Consider the following 20,551-nt stretch of genomic DNA (forward strand, 5'->3'; position numbering starts at 1 on the left):
CTTGATGATCTGTAATACTTTTGTTATCATATTTTCTAGTTGTTGGGGTGTACATACCATGATTGTGCATCCTTGTAACAACAAATTTGGGATTTGAAGGTATTGCTTGGCATAAATTTAAACTTCGCTAGCCAAATATGCTAGTTGTATTCTCTCTTCTAGAAGTATCAAAAGAAATGAATACATTCATTATTTAGTACAATTCTGAGTATTAGAGATTCAGAGTGCCTGTTTTGCTAGATTGACAGGCTGTTGTCTACATTTCATCAATGGGAGTGCATTCCTAATAGTGGAGAGCATCAACAACTTGTGAAGGAGCTTCATTCTGCGTGTGAGAGCATTTCATGGCAGGNATTAATTGAATGTTGCCATTTTAAAATACCTGCTGAGGTCTAATAATTGTACTGCTAATGGAGAAACAACTAATGGCATAATTGTCATATTTATCAAATTACCAAAGACCGCTCACGTTATAGTTTGTGAAATAGTTCGTTTTTCGTTCTCTGAATTATTCATGTTATACTTTTTGAAAATGGAAGACATTTCTTTTAGTTATGGTTGATGATGCAATTTATCATGGTTGAAATCCAGAATTGTGATTCTTTTAATTTGAAGCTTCTAATTATTTGAAACTCGCAAGTAATTGGATTCAAGTAATCCATATTTATTATTTGTTTTTTTTTTCCTGCAGAAAAGGGTTGCTATGGTTATGAAAAAGGCCAGTCCCAAGGGTCAGTTTATGATGATCTTATTCTTGATTGTCTTGTTCATTATCTTATTTATTCTGGTTTTCCTGACCTAGTTGACAGTGAGAATAAGCCAGGATGATATTGTAAATGAATGAACTCTCTTCTTGGGCATTTTTTTATTCAAATCGTCTGAGTTTGTATTTAATTTACTGGTCATCCAACATCAATAATCTACAAACAATTTTCCCATCCTGCGTGATAGGACTGTATTTCATTGCCCTCAATTTTGGTTTATATATCCCTTATGACAAATGTTACAATTCGTCTAATATTGAATGTTATATAATAGTATAACAAATTATTATATCATAACTGTAATGCGTTATTTTGCAAATATACTATAGATCAGGATCCACCTTATATTGTAGACCTTGATAAAAAATAGCATTATAATAGATAGGGCTGTCAATTAGGGCCGAAGCCCGCGGGTCAGCCCGCACCCGCCCCGCGGGGCGGGTTAGGGCTTCAAAATTGGAGGCCCGCGAAAGAGCGGGCCTAACGGGCTTAGCCCGCAAAGGCCCGCAGCTTGCACGGGCTAACCCGCGCGGGCTGCGGGCTAGCCCTTTTTTTTTTTTTTTTTTTTTTTTCCCATTCCGGCATCATCTTAGGCTAAATTTCGGCGACCGTCGCCGGTCGCATTCTCTGGGGGACTCCGGCGAAAGGTGACCATATTTGATCGCCTCTTTAGGAGAAGGCGACTAGAACCCACGCCTTCTCCATTGAAGGCGACCAAATCTGGTGGCCTTCCATGGAGAACTGGAGAAGGTGAACGGTTTCGCCTTCTCCATGGAAGGCAACCACATTGGTCGCCTTCCGTCGGAGGTAAATTTTCATACTACAATTGTAAATTAAATGTGGTAATACAATTCTTAATATATAAAATATAATTTTTCTACTTCCTATTCGTAATACAATTTTATATTAAAATTACTAATCGTAATAATAGAGTACAATACATATACTTCTTTGCAATGTAATCTATACTATTAATAAAAAAAAATCCTCCATTTTAGCTTCTCGCCCAAACACTCCATTTTAAAAAACCGACATTATAAGTGCGACGTAATATGTTATTTCTGTAATAGTGAATAGAAATTGTATTGAAACATTTTAAATTACAATTATGAATAAGAATCGTATTACCATTACCAGCCAAAGACCTTGTAGTCTAGTGGCACACGGTTGTACCTCCACATGAGAAGGAGTAGGTTCGAGCCTCAGTACGTGAGAAAGTAGTTATGAAAAGATACTACATTGTATCGGAGTCAATAGTATAGAACCCGTGTTTTGGGCTACGATTTTAATCTAGAATTTTGTATTACAAATTGGAAAGTAAAAAAAAAAAAGATATATATTTTTAATCTAGAATTTTGTATTACAAATTGGAAAGTAAAAAAAAAAAGAATATATTTTATTAGGAATTCAATTACCACATTTTAATTTACAATTGTAGTACGCATATGAATTGTATTACCATATTTTACAATATTACGTAAACCTTAATAGTATTGGAGTGTTTTGAGCTGGAAGTTAAAAATTGAGGATTTTGTTTTTTTATTAATAGTATAGATTACGTTGCAGTGAATTATATATACTGCATAATTACGATTAATAATTTTAATCTAGTATTGTATTACGAATCGGAAAGTACAAAAAAAATAAAGAATATGTTTTATTAGGAATTCCTTTACCACATTTTAATTTATAATTGTAGTACGAATATTAATTTTATTACCATATTTTACAATATTACGTAAACCTTAATAGCATAAAAGTGTTTTGGGCGGGAAGTTAAAATGGAGGATTTTGTTTTTATTAATAGTATAGATAGATTGTGTTGCAGAGAGGTATATGTATTTTATTATTACGATTAGTAATTTTAATCTAGAATTGTATTACGAATAGGAGAGTAAAAAAATATATTTTATCAGGAATTCTATTACCACATTTTAATTTACAATTGTAGTACGAATAGAAATTTTATTACCATATTTTACAATATTACGTAAACCTTAATAGTATAGAAGTGTTTTGGGTGGACAAGCTAAAATGGATGATTTTGTATTTATTAATAGTATAGATTACGTTGCAGAGAAGTATATGTATTGTACTGTATTATTATGATTAGTAACTTTAATCTAAAATTGTATTACGAATATGAAAGTAAAAAAGAATATATTTTATATATTAGGAATTGTATTACCACATTTTAATTTTCAATTGTAGTACGAATAGGAATTGTATTACCATATTTTACAATATTACCCAAACCTTAATAGTATTGGAGTGTTTTGGGCGAGAAGCTAAAATGGAGGATTTTGTTTTTATTAATAGTATAGATTACATTGCAAAGAAGTATATGTATTNAATAAATATATGTATGAATAGATACCTTATATTGCAGACCTTGATACAAAATGACATTATAATAGATACATAATTTATTAGTTGAAAGTACATAATATATATGCAGGTACATAATATGGTTATTGTAATAGGTACACAATTTATCAACATAATATGTTAATTACAGATTTGCAAGTATATATAATGGTGAATGTTGTTTTAGACTAGGGTCCACATAATACAAGTGGATCCGGTTCATGGTCATTGTATAACAATTGGCTTTCTTTTCACGACAAATTTTAATGTGGATCATGTCTACACAATTGTATGGGGTAAATTTTACTGTGGAAACACATTAGTTTCATTATAGTAAAGTTAAAGTATAATTTTAACTACATTTCATGTTTTCTGCTATGTAATTTTTATATACTATTAAGGTTTGGGTAATATTGTAAAATATGGTAATACAATTCCTATTCGTACTACAATTGAAAATTAAAATGTGGTAATACAATTCCTAATATATAAAATATATTCTTTTTTACTTTCATATTCGTAATACAATTTTAGATTAAAGTTACTAATCATAATAATACAGTACAATACATATACTTCTCTGCAACGTAATCTATACTATTAATAAATACAAAATCATCCATTTTAGCTTGTCCACCCAAAACACTTCTATACTATTAAGGTTTACGTAATATTGTAAAATATGGTAATAAAATTTCTATTCGTACTACAATTGTAAATTAAAATGTGGTAATAGAATTCCTGATAAAATATATTTTTTTACTCTCCTATTCGTAATACAATTCTAGATTAAAATTACTAATCGTAATAATAAAATACATATACCTCTCTGCAACACAATCTATCTATACTATTAATAAAAACAAAATCCTCCATTTTAACTTCCCGCCCAAAACACTTTTATGCTATTAAGGTTTACGTAATATTGTAAAATATGGTAATAAAATTAATATTCGTACTACAATTATAAATTAAAATGTGGTAAAGGAATTCCTAATAAAACATATTCTTTATTTTTTTTGTACTTTCCGATTCGTAATACAATACTAGATTAAAATTATTAATCGTAATTATGCAGTATATATAATTCACTGCAACGTAATCTATACTATTAATAAAAAAACAAAATCCTCAATTTTTAACTTCCAGCTCAAAACACTCCAATACTATTAAGGTTTACGTAATATTGTAAAATATGGTAATACAATTCATATGCGTACTACAATTGTAAATTAAAATGTGGTAATTGAATTCCTAATAAAATATATTCTTTTTTTTTTTTTACTTTCCAATTTGTAATACAAAATTCTAGATTAAAAAATATATTCTTTTTTTTTTTTACTTTCCAATTTGTAATACAAAATTCTAGATTAAAATCGTAGCCCAAAACACGGGTTCTATACTATTGACTCCGATACAATGTAGTATCTTTTCATAACTACTTTCTCACGTACTGAGGCTCGAACCTACTCCTTCTCATGTGGAGGTACAACCGTGTGCCACTAGACTACAAGGTCTTTGGCTGGTAATGGTAATACGATTCTTATTCATACTATAATTGTAATTTAAAATGTTTCAATACAATTTCTATTCACTATTACAGAAATAACATATTACGTCGCACTTATAATGTCGGTTTTTTAAAAACCGACGTTGTTAATAATTACGAAATATTTTTTAAATTTTAAAATGATACGACGTCGGTTTTTCAACCCGACGTCATATATATTTTTAAAAAAAAATAAATAATATATATGACGTCGGTTTTTCCAAAACCGATGTCGTAAATTTTACAATTATTAATTTGTTTTATTTATTAAAGATACGACGTTGGTTTTTTAAGAAAACCGACGTCATATCTTTTTAAAAATAAATTATTATACTTTTTATTTTTTTTAATAACGATACGACGTCGGTTGTTTAAACAACCGACGCCGTAACCTAAAATAAGACTGCCCGAGCCAGCCAAACATTATCATGACTCTCATCTCCTACACCAAAATAATGGGGAAAAGTGAAACAACTTGTCCCCCACTTATTTATATAAAATTATTACCTCATCATTCATTACCAACAATTTTGCATTGAGCTTTGATATATATATATTCCTCCTGTATTACTTATTCTGCTACAGGCCTACAGCAAGATGAACTCACAACATATCTAATTAGGGATACACTTGTGTGAGACCGTCTCACGGATCTCAATCCGTGAGACGGGTCGGGTCGATATAATATGGGTAATAGTTTATGGGTTAGTATTATGATTTGGTTTCTGTTTGAATTCTTTGCGCTATTTTTTTCTTAACAATCAGATATTGACTTTTCTTTAGCGTACGTATTATGAATATTTCTTTACCCATTTTCAGGGTCAATTTTATTAATCCATTTTCACCAACGTACTGTGACTTTTTGGTACGTACGTAGTGCTATGAATACTTCAAAGTATTGATCCTTGTTGCTGCACTCATAGGATGTCCCATATCTTAATACTTCAAAGTGTTGATAGTTTGATACCAGCACTTATAGAATGCATTACTAGTATTATATTTAGGCTATAAAGTGTTATATATAATGCTTAAAGTATTGATTATATAATTGTGATTCGAAGTATTATATTTACGCTATAAAGTATTATGTTTAATGCTTAAAGTATTGATTACATCTACTTGCAATTTGAGTATTAGACTTGTGCTATAAATTATTATGTTTAATGCTTATTGATTACATCTACTTGTAATTTGAGTATTAGACTTGTGCTATAAAGTATTATGTTTAATGCTTAAAGTATTGATTACATCTACTTGCAATTTTAGTATTAGACTTGTGCTATAAAGTATTATATTTAATGCTTAAAGTATTGATTATATAATTGTGATTCGAAGTATTATATTTAGGCTATAAAGTATTATGTTTAATGCTTAAAGTATTGATTACATCTACTTGCAATTTGAGTATTAGACTTGTGATATAAAGTATTATGTTTAATGCTTTAAGTATTGATTACATCTACTTGCAATTTGAGTATCAGACTTGTACTATAAAGTATTATGTTTAATGCTTAAAGTATTGATTACGTACATCTACTTGCAATTTGAGTATTAGACTTGTGCTATAAAGTATTATTACTTGCAATTTGAGTATTAGACTTGTGCTATAAAGTATTATATTTAATGATTAAAGTATTGATTATATAATTGTGATTCGAAGTATTATATTTAGGCTATAAAGTATTATATTTAATGCTTAAAGTATTGATTATATAATTGTGATACGAAGTTTTAATGCTTAAAGTATTGATTATATAATTGTGATACGAAGTATTATATTTAGGCTATAAAATTATATAATTGTGATACGAAGTATTATATTTAGGCTATAAATTATTATATTTAATGTTTAAAGTATTGATTATATTATTGTGATTCGAAGTATTATATTTACGCTATAAAGTATTATGTTTAATGCTTAAAGTATTGATTACATCTACTTGCAATTTGCGTCTTAGACTTGTGCTATAAATTATTATGTTTAATGCTTAAAGTATTGATTACGTACATCTACTTGCAATTTGAGTATTAGACTTGTGCTATAAAGTATTATGTTTAATGCATAAAGTATTGATTACATCTACTTGCAATTTGAGTATTAGACTTGTGCTATAAAGTATTATATTTAATGATTAAAGTATTGATTATATAATTGTGATTCGAAGTATTATATTTAGGCTATAAAGTATTATATTTAATGCTTAAAGTTTTGATTATATAATTGTGATACGAAGTATTATATTTAGGCTATAAAGTATTATATTTAATGCTTAAAGTATTGATTATATAATTGTGATTCGAATTATTATATTTACGCTATAAAGTATTATGTTTAATGCTTAAAGTATTGATTACATCTACTTGCAATTTGAGTATTAGACTTGTGCTATAAATTATTATTACTTGCAATTTGAGTATTAGACTTGTGCTATAAATTATTATGTTTAATGCTTAGAGTATTAGACTTGTGCTATAAATTATTATGTTTAATGCTTAAAGTATTGATTACATCTACTTGCAATTTGAGTATTAGACTTGTGCTATAAAGTATTATGTTTAATGCTTAAAGTATTGATTACATCTACTTGCAATTTTAGTATTAGACTTGTGCTATAAATTACATCTACTTGCAATTTTAGTATTAGACTTGTGCTATAAAGTATTTCTACTTGCAATTTTAGTATTAGACTTGTGCTATAAAGTATTATTACTTGCAATTTTAGTATTAGACTTGTGCTATAAAGTATTATGTTTAATGCTTAAAGTATTGATTACATCTACTTGCAATTTTAGTATTAGACTTGTGCTATAAAGTATTATATTTAATGCTTAAAGTATCGATTATATAATTGTGATTTGAAGTATTATATTTAGGCTATAAAGTATTATGTTTAATGTTAAAGTATTTATTATATCTACTTGCGTACTAAGTATTATATTTGTGTTGTAAAGTATTATGTTTAATGCTTAAAGTATTAATTATATAAGTTGCAAAAGAAAAAAGTATTAATTATATATTTGTGTTATGAAGTACTATATTTAGGCTATAAAGTATTATGTTTAATGTTTAAAGTATTGATTATATATATACTTGTAGATTGTGTATTATATGTGTGCTATAAAGTATATATTATGTTTAATGCTTAAAGTATTGATTGTATATGTTAGTAATATACTATGTATATAGATATATTACGTATGATGAATTGGCATATAAAATCAAACAAAGTTGAGAAGTGAAAATAATATGTACATGTGGCGTGAATATGTGTGAACTGTGAAGCAAATATTAAGGGAATTATGAATGCAAAATAAAATGCATGTGAATACATGAAGGCATGCATAATGTACGTTGGAAATGGAAATGTAATTTAAAGTGGCAACATGGCAAAGAGAAAAATGAATGCATGCATCTAAATGGCGCAAAATTAGGAAAGCAAAAGAAATGCAGAGTGTGATCATGCGTACGTGGAAGCCAAGGAAGCGAACAAGGAAAATCGTGGTTCAAGTTTGCAATGCATGGAAGAGTGGTATCATGGCATCATGGGTTAATACGTACGTAATTCAAGGAATCAAGGCCAAGTCATGGGTTAATACGTACGTAATTCAAGGAATCAAGGCCAAGACAACTACTATAAATAGGCTCATTAACTATGAAGACAAAAAGACAACTACTATAAATAGGCTCATTAACTATGAAGACAAAAATCGAAGTTTCAGTGTTTCAAATACATATATATAGTCAGCAAGGTGCTGCGAAGAAACTTCAATACGGGAAAAGATTTGTGTACTATCCGGAGAAATCGGCTCCAAATTATTTCAGTATAAGCTGTGTTAAAATTCAGGTTGGTTACAGTTTGTTTAATTGGTAGAATTAGTTCAAACTGTACGTGTAACTTTTTCATAGAGTTGTTTTATAAGGTTAATGTTTAAATAGGGTGTAGACCTAGTTTTGTAATTCGTTGAACCTTGTAATTGTTAAAACCAGCGGGTTGAGATTTAGTGAAAAAGTTTTGGGCGTGGCCCCGCAGATTAGGAGGTGTTCTCCAACTGCGTTATCAAATTCAGCTGTGTACTTATTTTGGCGCTTTCTTTATTGCTTAATATTTTGGTACATATCTGCATTACATAATTTCAGTATATTTGTGATTTTAAGTATTACATTTAGACTATAAAAAATTATGTTTAATGCTTAAATTATTATTTACATCCACTTGTAGTCTGAGTATTAAATTTGTGCTATAAAGTATTATGTTTAATGCTTAAAATATTATTAATTGTATTATTTGTGATTTGAAGTATTACGTACATTTAGACTATAAAGTATTATGTTTAATTTTTAAAGTATTGTTTACATTTACTTGTAGTCTGAGTATTAAATTTGTGCTATAAAGTATTATGTTTAATACAAAGTATTGATTATATCTACATGCACACTGTGTATTATATTTGTGCTATGAAATATTAGATTAGCATTATAAAGTATTATGTTTAATGCGTAAATATTGATTATATGTACTTGAAGACTGTGCACTATATTTGTGCTATGAAATAATATATATTATCTGTATTGTTATTCATCAAACTCGATTATTTTATGAATTCGTGCCATTATTTTTCATAATGACATTAACCCATGGTATTTGTCTCCTAGTGTAGGCACTCCTCGTTTTTGTTCTTTATGTTGAGAGAGTAAATGGTCATGCTCAAGTGATTTCATCTAGAAGAAAGTCATCTTGTTCTAAGATTAGAGGAATACGTACTGTGTGAGTTGCTTGTACACCAGGATTGTCAGAGAGAGAGGATAGTGCATCTCAGCAAGAAGGTGCAGTTGAAGACGCTTTATTCTACTCATTGTGTAATGCTTAGGTATTTAGTGCAGTGTTTACATGATATTTACTCACGTTATTTGAATCCCTCATTCGATTTTCTGTACTTGTTGGCTTTTAGGTACGCATGTTTTTATACTTGTTGCGATTACAGGAGTTGGGGACAGTAGCAAAAATGGAGGCAGAGAGCATGAGTGGAGCCGTGGAGGTGATGAGAGAAGAAACCGCGTGGCAGAAACATGGAGTGATGAAAAAAAAAACCGTGAGATTGTGCATGTGCTACCCGTTTTGACCCGTTTAATAAAAGATCCAACCCGTCTCACGGATTGATCCGTGAGACACGGATTAATCCGTGAGACGGTCTCACACAAGTTTTTGCCATATAATTATAATATATATTATAAAATATTATCTTCTTCTTCTTCTTCTTCTTCTTCTTCTTCTTCTTCTTCTTCTTCTTCTTCTTCTTCTTCTTCTTCTTCTTCTTCTTCTTCCCCCGAATTTTCTGAATGCCATAATGATCCTCCAACAACCAACCAATATCATTAATTTCCCTCTTGGGTTGAATGCAATGTGTCATGGGAGAAAATGAGGAGAAAGAAAATGAGATTGTCAAATTAAATGAATAATCCAGCTTGTGATTTTTTTAACACTATTGACCCGAAGTTCAACGAATCAATATCGTTTCCACAGAGGTTCAAACCCATGAACTCTCATTTAGAAAAGTCACTTCATGTTGCTTGATCACAAGGTCTTTGGCAATTTTTGTCTTGATTAATCAGTCATTCATATAAGTAAATTAGTAATGCACTAATGCTTAATTTAATTATGAAATTTCCACCAAAAAATATAATTTATTTAATTTGACAATCTCATTTTCTTTCTCCTCATTTTCTCCCATGACACATCGCATTCAACCCAAGAGGGGAATTAATGCTATTGGTTGTTGGAGGATCATATTATGGCATTCAGAAAATTCGGGAGCATTACGTTATCAGGGAAATTAAGGTGTTAATGTCAGTCAATGCACATAACACTCCAACTATGTTACATGCGTAATCATTGAACAAATGAGGATAATATTTGATTGAGTTAATTACCGAAATAGTCCAAAAAAGGAATATCCGGAGACCGGCAGTTTCTGTTTTTCTTTTTAATAATTATAAATTTTAATTAATTATTTTATTTAAAATTATTTTAAAATATTATTTTTAAAGCTGGTAACGGAAAGATTAAGTCAACAAGTCGCTTTGAGTTAATTTGCATGAATTTGTGTAGTTCAGAAATCCAATTGCTTTGTTTTTGAGTTTGATGATTTAATTGCATTTTGTGTATAATTCGATGGCCTATTTGACTCTTATCTTTTAGAAAAATGACAATTATTCATTCGGAACATGTAGGCAAATTCTGCGACAATACTTAAGTAAAATGATCACATGCCCTTAAATCTTTTCAAATATATATTTAATGACAAAAATGTTTTTTGATGTTGGCGAGTACTCGAATTTTAACCCTCACATTGTACGATAAGCACTCATATTAGGAGCTCATACAGTGGATCTATGCTCCATCAGGTAGAAGAAGGGAGCCAGCAATTAAAATGTTCTAATTCTGTTGTGATTCCTGATCCCAATTCAGCTGTTTTCGATCGTGATTTGATTCGATTCCTTGGCTTAATAATCAGCTTGTTTTTAATTGCTCATTGGAGGTTCGCATTTCAATTTTAACCGGATGTGTTGTTTGATTTACGTTGATCTTGATGTTTTCATGACTTTTGCTTTGATCTCCTTTCATAATGTTCGTGAAAATGGCCAATTGAATATCTTAGAGTGGTGTTGTTGATGGGTTTCAATTCAATTTTGTAGTGCATTGATATAACTCAAGAAGCACAGAGATTAGTGATGGAGTCTTAGGGATTATGGCAGGAGAAAGGAATAGATGGAATGGATCTTATGTGTATTACTAGTTTTTATGCGGGCGAATAGTGTGATCTTATCCTATAATTGAAACTCCCACATTTGATTATAGCTGCAATAGAGGCTTAAAATCCAGACATTTTGGTTACTACATATTTCAATATACCGCACTGCACTGCAGACTACTTGATAGTGCTGAATTTGTTCATCACATGCTATGATCTTTTGGATCTTCAATATTTATTCTTCATGTTGCTTTCTGTGTATTTAACACATGCAAGCATTTATGTAATCGATATATGGTGTTGCCGGTTATATAAATCTCAACTTAGGTGATTCGTTCAGGTAAATATTTTATAATTGGGCCACAAGATGTCTGCAGCTCAAGACCCATTTTATATTGTGAAGGAGGAAATTCAAGAATCTGTAAGTTTTTTCTTATGTTTCTGATTATTTTAGTATTAATGGAATTGGCAAATTTGAATCTTCTTTTGAGATCAATAATTTATTTCTTTTCTCTTAAGAAAAATAAAATAAATCCACAGCAATAAAAGCTGCTTAATTTTTCATTTACATTATTTTCTCTATACATAGTTCCATTGTGAAATACCAATCAAGTTGATCCAATTGAAAGGGATTGCAATTTCACTTGAGAACCTTAGCATCCTTTTGCAGAGTCTTATATTAGCTTCATGGCATTTTTATTCTACCAGAATTTCGTTGTACTATATAAGTCAGCTTTGCTTAGGCCATTTGCTTTTTGACAGGGAGGTCAGCTGTGTGATTACTGAAATTGGTTCTTCTTTCTTTACCGCTCTCACATTGGGATAGCTTTTACTTGTATGACTGAGCTGATAGAAAAAGGATTACATTGAGACTAGTTTAATAGATGTTGGAAAAGGATGAATATATTGAAGGAAAATATGACTGATGGTAATTGCTATCTTCACAATGTCATATTTTGGTGGAAGTGAAGTCAAATATTTAACTGCTGAGCTCCATATATCAATGAAAAGGGCACATGGCTAATTTTTCTTGTGCCTTGATGATCTGTAATACTTTTGTTATCATATTTTCTAGTTGTTGGGGTGTACATACCATGATTGTGCATCCTTGTAACAACAAATTTGGGATTTGAAGGTATTGCTTGGCATAAATTTAAACTTCGCTAGCCAAATATGCTAGTTGTATTCTCTCTTCTAGAAGTATCAAAAGAAATGAATACATTCATTATTTAGTACAATTCTGAGTATTAGAGATTCAGAGTGCCTGTTTTGCTAGATTGACAGGCTGTTGTCTACATTTCATCAATGGGAGTGCATTCCTAATAGTGGAGAGCATCAACAACTTGTGAAGGAGCTTCATTCTGCGTGTGAGAGCATTTCATGGCAGGTATGGGGCTCACAGGGTCATCAAATGTAGTTTAGTTAGTCTTCAATAGGCAATTACTATATGCCACTTGATTACTTGGAGGCATCTTTAAAAACTTAAGCTCCATATATGATATCACGTTTATTAACTGGACTTGCACTAATTTTTGCACCTTTAGATGTTAAGTTCTAGTCTGTCAATACTGAAAAATGTTTTTGCAATAGGAAGGTGGATGAATTGGACAAGACAATTTCTATTGCCTCAAAAGATCCTTCTTGGTATGGTATAAATGATGTTGAGCTTGACAAGCGGAGAAGGTGGACAAGCGATGCTCGTACTCAGGTATAGATGTATATCCATGAAATCATAGCAAATATTAATTTCAATTATTTTCCAATTTAGAACAGTTATTTGCTGTTTTAACATGACAATTTGTAGGTCTGTAAAGCTGCTTGTGTATCTTTTGTTCACGATCACTTTGTCCTTTCAATCATTAGGTTGGGAATGTTAAGAAAGCAGTAATAACTGGACAGGAGTCAACTGGATTGAGCGTTTTTGAGATGCGAAGAGAACTGATGAATCTGCCAGATCCTGATCAGATAGTAGATAAACCAAACAAGTACACTACTGCAAATAATGATGATTATGTATCAGCTGAATCTGATACACAGTTACTCCTCATAAAGTAATGTTCTATTTTTCCAGTCTCTTGTTTATTCTGAATCTTTCTTGCCGCATGCTTTCCCTTTTTCATCATAACTTTGTCAGATTAGTTCGTATATTATGGTCCTGGATTTTTTGTCAACTCGGGTATTCTGTCTATATCTTTATTAACGCAGTTCGAGTGGAGCCCAAAGTTATACTTAACATTTTAGTTTCTCTTCTGCTTCTCATAATGTAAGGATATGCTTTGCGCAGGCAGCAAGATGATGAGCTGGATGAGCTTAGTGCTAGTGTAAGAAGAATTGGAGGTGTTGGGCTTACTATACATGATGAGCTTCGTGCACAGGTAACTGCTCTCTGAACCATGCACCCTACATAATTTGTCTTTGCCACATCTTTTTGTATAGGGCAGTTTGGTAATTTATTCATTGCTTCTAAGATTTGATATAATGGGATATTAAGCTAACGTTGAAGTTAATGTTGCAGGATAAGATTATTAATGATTTGGGCGCAGAGATGGACAATACATCTACTCGTCTTGACTTTGTTCAGGTATTCTTTTATTTTTTCTCTCTACAATGAGTTATAACCAATTGACAATTTTATACACAACAATTAAAAATTACTAAAACCTTAAACCTTGTTACAATTAATAATGGCCTATTACCACACCCGGAAAAAATGGGGACTAAATACTCTAGCTGGAAGAACTAAAATTCTGTTGGGCTCAAGCCTTACCAATTTGACAAAAAGTCTTTGTCGGCTTGTTCAAGGATTAATTGAATGTTGTCATTTTAAAATACCTGCTGAGGTCTAATAATTGTACTGCTAATGGAGAAACAACTAATGGCATAATTGTCATATTTATCAACTTACCAAAGACCGCTCACGTTATAGTTTGTGAAATAGTTCGTTTTTCGTTCTCTGAATTATTCATGTTATACTTTTTGAAAATGGAAGACATTTCTTTTAGTTATGGTTGATGATGCAATTTATCATGATTGAAATCCAGAATTGTGATTCTTTTAATTTGAAGCTTCTAATTATTTGAAACTCGCAAGTAATTGGATTCAAGTAATCCATATTTATTATTTGTTTTTTTTTTCCTGCAGAAAAGGGTTGCTATGGTTATGAAAAAGGCCAGTCCCAAGGGTCAGTTTATGATGATCTTATTCTTGATTGTCTTGTTCATTATCTTATTTATTCTGGTTTTCCTGACCTAGTTGACAGTGAGAATAAGCCAGGATGATATTGTAAATGAATGAACTCTCTTCTTGGGCATTTTTTTATTCAAATCGTCTGAGTTTGTATTTAATTTACTGGTCATCCAACATCAATAATCTACAAACAATTTTCCCATCCTGCGTGATAGGACCGTATTTCATTGCCCTCAATTTTGGTTTATATATCCCTTATGACAAATGTTACAATTCGTCTAATATTGAATGTTATATAATAGTATAACAAATTATTATATCATAACTGTAATGCGTTATTTTGCAAATATACTATAGATCAGGATCCACCTTACATTGTAGACCTTGATAAAAAATAGCATTATAATAGATAGGGCTGTCAATTAGGGCCGAAGCCCGCGGGTCAGCCCGTACCCGCCCCGCGGGGCGGGTTAGGGCTTCAAAATTGGAGGCCCGCGAAAGAGCGGGCCTAACGGGCTTAGCCCGCAAAGGCCCGCAGCTTGCACGGGCTAACCCGCGCGGGCTGCGGGCTAGCCCTTTTTTTTTTTTTTTTTTTAATAAATATATGTATGAATAGATACCTTATATTGCAGACCTTGATACAAAATGACATTATAATAGATACATAATTTATTAGTTGAAAGTACATAATATATATGCAGGTACATAATATGGTTATTGTAATAGGTACACAATTTATCAACATAATATGTTAATTACAGATTTGCAAGTATATATAATGTGAATGTTGTTTTAGACTAGGGTCCACATAATACAAAGTGGATCCGGTTCATGGTCATTGTATAACAATTGGCTTTCTTTTCACGACAAATTTTAATGTGGATCATGTCTACACAATTGTATGGGGTAAATTTTTACTGTGGAAACACATTAGTTTCATTATAGTAAAGTTAAAGTATAATTTTAACTACATTTCATGTTTCTGCTATGTAATTTTATTTTTTACACACAATAGGTTCATTATAACAACACAATGTGTATGGACCATACATCAAAACACATTCAGACAAATAGTGAATTTCTTTTGAAAATAATAGTGAATTTTATACGTACAAATAGTAAACCTTGAGCATACAAATTGTGAACCTTGCACATACAAATAGTGAACCTAGATTTACTGAATACAATATTAGATTTCTAGGTAAGGGAAGTGAGGTACTGAGGTGTGACGAATAAGTCCAACTATGCTCTACAAATAATAAATCACATGTATAGCATAAATGAGTCTAGAATATACATATCTAAATAATCAACCTTCAATCAATTTGTACATGCTCAAATAATGTACCTTGGGAAAAAGGTCAAATAAGATCTTAAACTTTAGCTAAAAAGTCAATTAGGTCCCTGAACTTTAAAAAAGTCCAATTACACCCTTTAACATGTTATATCGGAACAATAAAGTCCAAAATCTGGTAATTGACCTATTATTACAGGTCATTCCCATTCCGGCATCATCTTAGGCTAAATTTCGGCGACCGTCGCCGGTCGCATTCTCTGGGGGACTCCGGCGAAAGGTGACCATATTTGATCGCCTCTTTAGGAGAAGGCGACTAGAACCCANTTTTTTTTTTTACTTTCCAATTTGTAATACAAAATTCTAGATTAAAATCGTAGCCCAAAACACGGGTTCTATACTATTGACTCCGATACAATGTAGTATCTTTTCATAACTACTTTCTCACGTACTGAGGCTCAAACCTACTCCTTCTCATGTGGAGGTACAACCGTGTGCCACTAGACCACAAGGTCTTTGGCTGGTAATGGTAATACAATTCTTATTCGTACTAGAATTGTAATTTAAAATGTTTCAATACAATTTCTATTCACTATTACAGAAATAACATATTACGTCGCACTTATAACGTCGGTTTTTTAAAAGCCGACGTTGTTAATAATTACGAAATATTTTTTAAATTTTAAAATGATACGACGTCGGTTTTTCAACCCGACGTCATATATATTTTTTTAAAAAAATAAATAATATATATGACGTCGGTTTTGGATGTCGTAAATTTTACAATTATTAATTTGTTTTATTTATTAAAGATACGACGTTGGTTTTTTAAGAAAACCGACGTCATATCTTTTTAAAAATAAATTATTATACTTTTTATTTTTTTTAATAACGATACGACGTCGGTTGTTTAAACAACCGACGCCGTAACCTAAAATAAGACTGCCCGAGCCAGCCAAACATTATCAGGACTCTCATCTCCTACACCAAAATAATGGGGAAAAGTGAAACAACTTGTCCCCCGCTTATTTATATAAAATTATTACCTCATCATTCATTACCAACAATTTTGCATTGAGCTTTGATATATATATATTCCTCCTGTATTACTTATTCTGCTACAGGCCTACAGCAAGATGAACTCACAACATATCTAATTAGGGTTACACTTGTGTGAGACCGTCTCACGGATTGAGATCCGTGAGACGGGTCGGGTCGATATAATATGGGTAATAGTTTATGGGTTAGTATTATGATTTGGTTTCTGTTTGAATTCTTTGCGCTATTTTTTTCTTAACAATCAGATATTGACTTTTCTTTAGCGTACGTATTATGAATATTTCTTTACCCATTTTCAGGGTCAATTTTATTAATCCATTTTCACCAACGTACTGTGACTTTTTGGTACGTACGTAGTGCTATGAATACTTCAAAGTATTGATCCTTGTTGCTGCACTCATAGGATGTCCAATATCTTAATACTTCAAAGTGTTGATAGTTTAATACCAACACTTATAGAATGCATTACTAGTATTATATTTAGGCTATAAAGTGTTATATATAATGCTTAAAGTATTGATTATATAATTGTGATTCGAAGTATTATATTTACGCTATAAAGTATTATGTTTAATGCTTAAAGTATTGATTACATCTACTTGCAATTTGAGTATTAGACTTGTGCTATAAATTATTATGTTTAATGCTTATTGATTACATCTACTTGCAATTTGAGTATTAGACTTGTGCTATAAAGTATTATGTTTAATGCTTAAAGTATTGATTACATCTACTTGCAATTTTAGTATTAGACTTGTGTTATAAAGTATTATATTTAATGCTTAAAGTATTGATTATATAATTGTGATTCGAAGTATTATATTTAAGCTATAAAGTATTATGTTTAATGCTTAAAGTATTGATTACATCTACTTGCAATTTGAGTATTAGACTTGTGATATAAAGTATTATGTTTAATGCTTTAAGTATTGATTACATCTACTTGCAATTTGAGTATTAGACTTGTACTATAAAGTATTATGTTTAATGCTTAAAGTATTGATTACGTACATCTACTTGCAATTTGAGTATTAGACTTGTGCTATAAAGTATTATATTTAATGATTAAAGTATTGATTATATAATTGTGATTCGAAGTATTATATTTACGCTATAAAGTATTATGTTTAATGCTTAAAGTATTGATTACGTACATCTACTTGCAATTTGAGTATTAGACTTGTGCTATAAAGTATTATATTTAATGATTAAAGTATTGATTATATAATTGTGATTCGAAGTATTATATTTAGGCTATAAAGTATTATATTTAATGCTTAAAGTATTGATTATATAATTGTGATTCGAAGTATTATATTTACGCTATAAAGTATTATGTTTAATGCTTAAAGTATTGATTACATCTACTTGCAATTTGAGTATTAGACTTGTGCTATAAAGTATTATATTTAATGATTAAAATATTGATTATATAATTGTGATTCGAAGTATTATATTTAGGCTATAAAGTATTATATTTAATGCTTAAAGTATTGATTATATAATTGTGATACGAAGTTTTAATGCTTAAAGTATTGATTATATAATTGTGATACGAAGTATTATATTTAGGCTATAAAATTATATAATTGTGATACGAAGTATTATATTTAGGCTATAAAGTATTATATTTAATGCTTAAAGTATTGATTATATGCTATAAAGTATTATATTTAATGCTTAAAGTATTGATTATATAATTGTGATTCGAAGTATTATATTTACGCTATAAAGTATTATGTTTAATGCTTAAAGTATTGATTACATCTATTTGCAATTTGAGTATTAGACTTGTGCTATAAATTATTATGTTTAATGCTTAAAGTATTGATTACATCTACTTGCAATTTGAGTATTAGACTTGTGCTATAAAGTATTATGTTTAATGCTTAAATTATTGATTACATCTACTTGCAATTTTAGTATTAGACTTGTGCTATAAATTATTATGTTTAATGCCACTACAAGAAAAATGCTCATAGACAACGGTTTTTAACCGTTGTCTATAAGGTAAAATTTCTGTTGTTGAAGCCGGTGTTGTTGTAAGTCCCGCACAACGACAACGCTTTTTAACCGTTGTCTTTTCTAGAAAAGACAACGATTAAAAACCGTTGTCTATTGAGTGTTGTTGAAGCCGGTGTTGTTGAAAGTCACGCACATAGACAACGGTTTTTAACCGTTGTCTATAAGGTAAAATTTCTGTTGTTGAAGCCGGTGTTGTTGAAAGTCACGCACATAGACAACGGTTTTTAACCGTTGTCTATAAGGTAAAATTTCTGTTGTTGAAGCCGGTGTTGTTGAAAGTCACGCACATAGACAACGGTTTTTAACCGTTGTCTTTTCTTCAAATGACAACGATTAAAATTGTTGTTGAAACTAGTTTTGTCAAAACACCAAATTAATTATTTGATAAATTTTTACAAACGCTACATTTAACAACATTTGCATATAGCATTTTGAGAAAAAATATAATTTTTTTCAAAACACCTCTAATTAATAAAATTAATAAAATTAGTTTAAAAAACGTTGAAAGTGAGGGTTGAACCCTCAATGAGATTTGGCAATCATAGAGCCTTGAGGCTCCTTAAACAGGAGCCTCAAGGCTCTATTCCCACTTTTCCCACCGATGTGGGACGGTGGGAAAAGTGGGAATATACAAGGAAGCAGCAAATTGCTGCTTCCTTGTTTCTTTTTCTTTGTTTTTTTTTTTTTAATTTTATTTTGATTTTGATTTTATATAAATATTATTATTAAAGTTAATTCTATTTTTTGTCCTAGATTTATATGCAACAGTTCACTTTAGTCCTTTTTTTATGAGAACATTCACTTTTGGTCCTAGTATTATATTATTATTGTGACATGACTATTTTTAGTCATCTATCAATATATTATTATTGTGACATGACTATTTTTAGTCATCTATCAATAAAAATTAAATAACTTAAGACTATTTTTAGTCATCTATCAATAAAAATTAAATAACTTAAATGTCGTTAAATATAAAGGGATTTCGGTCTTTAATTATAAATTTTTCAAAAAAAATAAAGGGATTTCGGTCTTTAATTATAAATTTTTCAAAAAAAAAAAAGGGATTTCGGTCTTTAATTATAAATTTTTCAAAAAAAAAATAAACATAAAAAATATAGTGGGTCAACCTATTACACGATGTTGTTTATTATTATTATTATTATTATTATTATTATTATTCAACCTTCATGTTATTATTATTATTATTATTATTATTATTATTATTATTATTATTATTATTATTATTATTATTATTATTATACCCTTTTAGGTCATTTTACATGTTAATCACTAACTTAAACAACTAATTTTATCAAATATTTTTTTTACAAAACGCTAATATATATTATCCGTTAGTCAAACCCGCTAATACAATTCGTTGGTTAAATAAAACCGTTGTCTAAATAAAAAACAGGTGCACATGCAAAGACAATTATTTTTATAAATTGTTGTCTTTGAAGTGTTGTCTATTAAAGTGCGCTTAAAGACAATACACAAACGACAACGGTTAAATAAAACCATTGTCTTTAAAAAAAATAAACACTCAAAGACAAC

The 20,551-nt window shown here is 30.1% G+C and overlaps 1 protein-coding gene and 1 long non-coding RNA gene across 4 annotated transcripts in view; both read left to right on the forward strand.

The window, feature by feature from the left end:
- Nucleotides 1-352, forward strand: part of LOC116023320 — a 1,801-nt gene extending 1,449 nt beyond the window's left edge. The window contains exon 3 of one of the 2 annotated variants that reach the window (XR_004099408.1): nt 241-352. This is a non-coding gene — a long non-coding RNA (uncharacterized LOC116023320). The remainder of the gene's footprint in view (nt 1-240) is intronic. The other variant, XR_004099409.1, reaches the window with a different exon arrangement.
- Nucleotides 353-11,028: 10,676 nt separating this feature from the next.
- On the forward strand, nt 11,029-14,838 carry LOC116022943 (syntaxin-61-like). 2 transcript variants are annotated; one of them, XM_031263860.1, is made up of 8 exons: nt 11,029-11,217; nt 11,771-11,851; nt 12,707-12,817; nt 13,025-13,138; nt 13,294-13,481; nt 13,715-13,805; nt 13,946-14,011; nt 14,572-14,838. In XM_031263860.1, exons 2-8 carry the CDS (start codon nt 11,798-11,800, stop codon nt 14,680-14,682), a joined length of 735 nt encoding a protein of 244 aa, XP_031119720.1. In that variant the 5' UTR covers nt 11,029-11,217; nt 11,771-11,797; the 3' UTR covers nt 14,683-14,838. The 2 variants fall into 2 exon arrangements, with proteins under 2 accessions (XP_031119720.1, XP_031119721.1); XM_031263861.1 differs by lacking the exons at nt 11,029-11,217; nt 11,771-11,851 and adding an exon at nt 11,885-12,358.
- The last annotated feature ends 5,713 nt before the right edge of the window (nt 14,839-20,551 follow it).

Source organism: Ipomoea triloba, chromosome 6, assembly GCF_003576645.1.
Source record: "Ipomoea triloba cultivar NCNSP0323 chromosome 6, ASM357664v1".
Classification (NCBI taxonomy): Eukaryota; Viridiplantae; Streptophyta; class Magnoliopsida; order Solanales; family Convolvulaceae; genus Ipomoea; species Ipomoea triloba.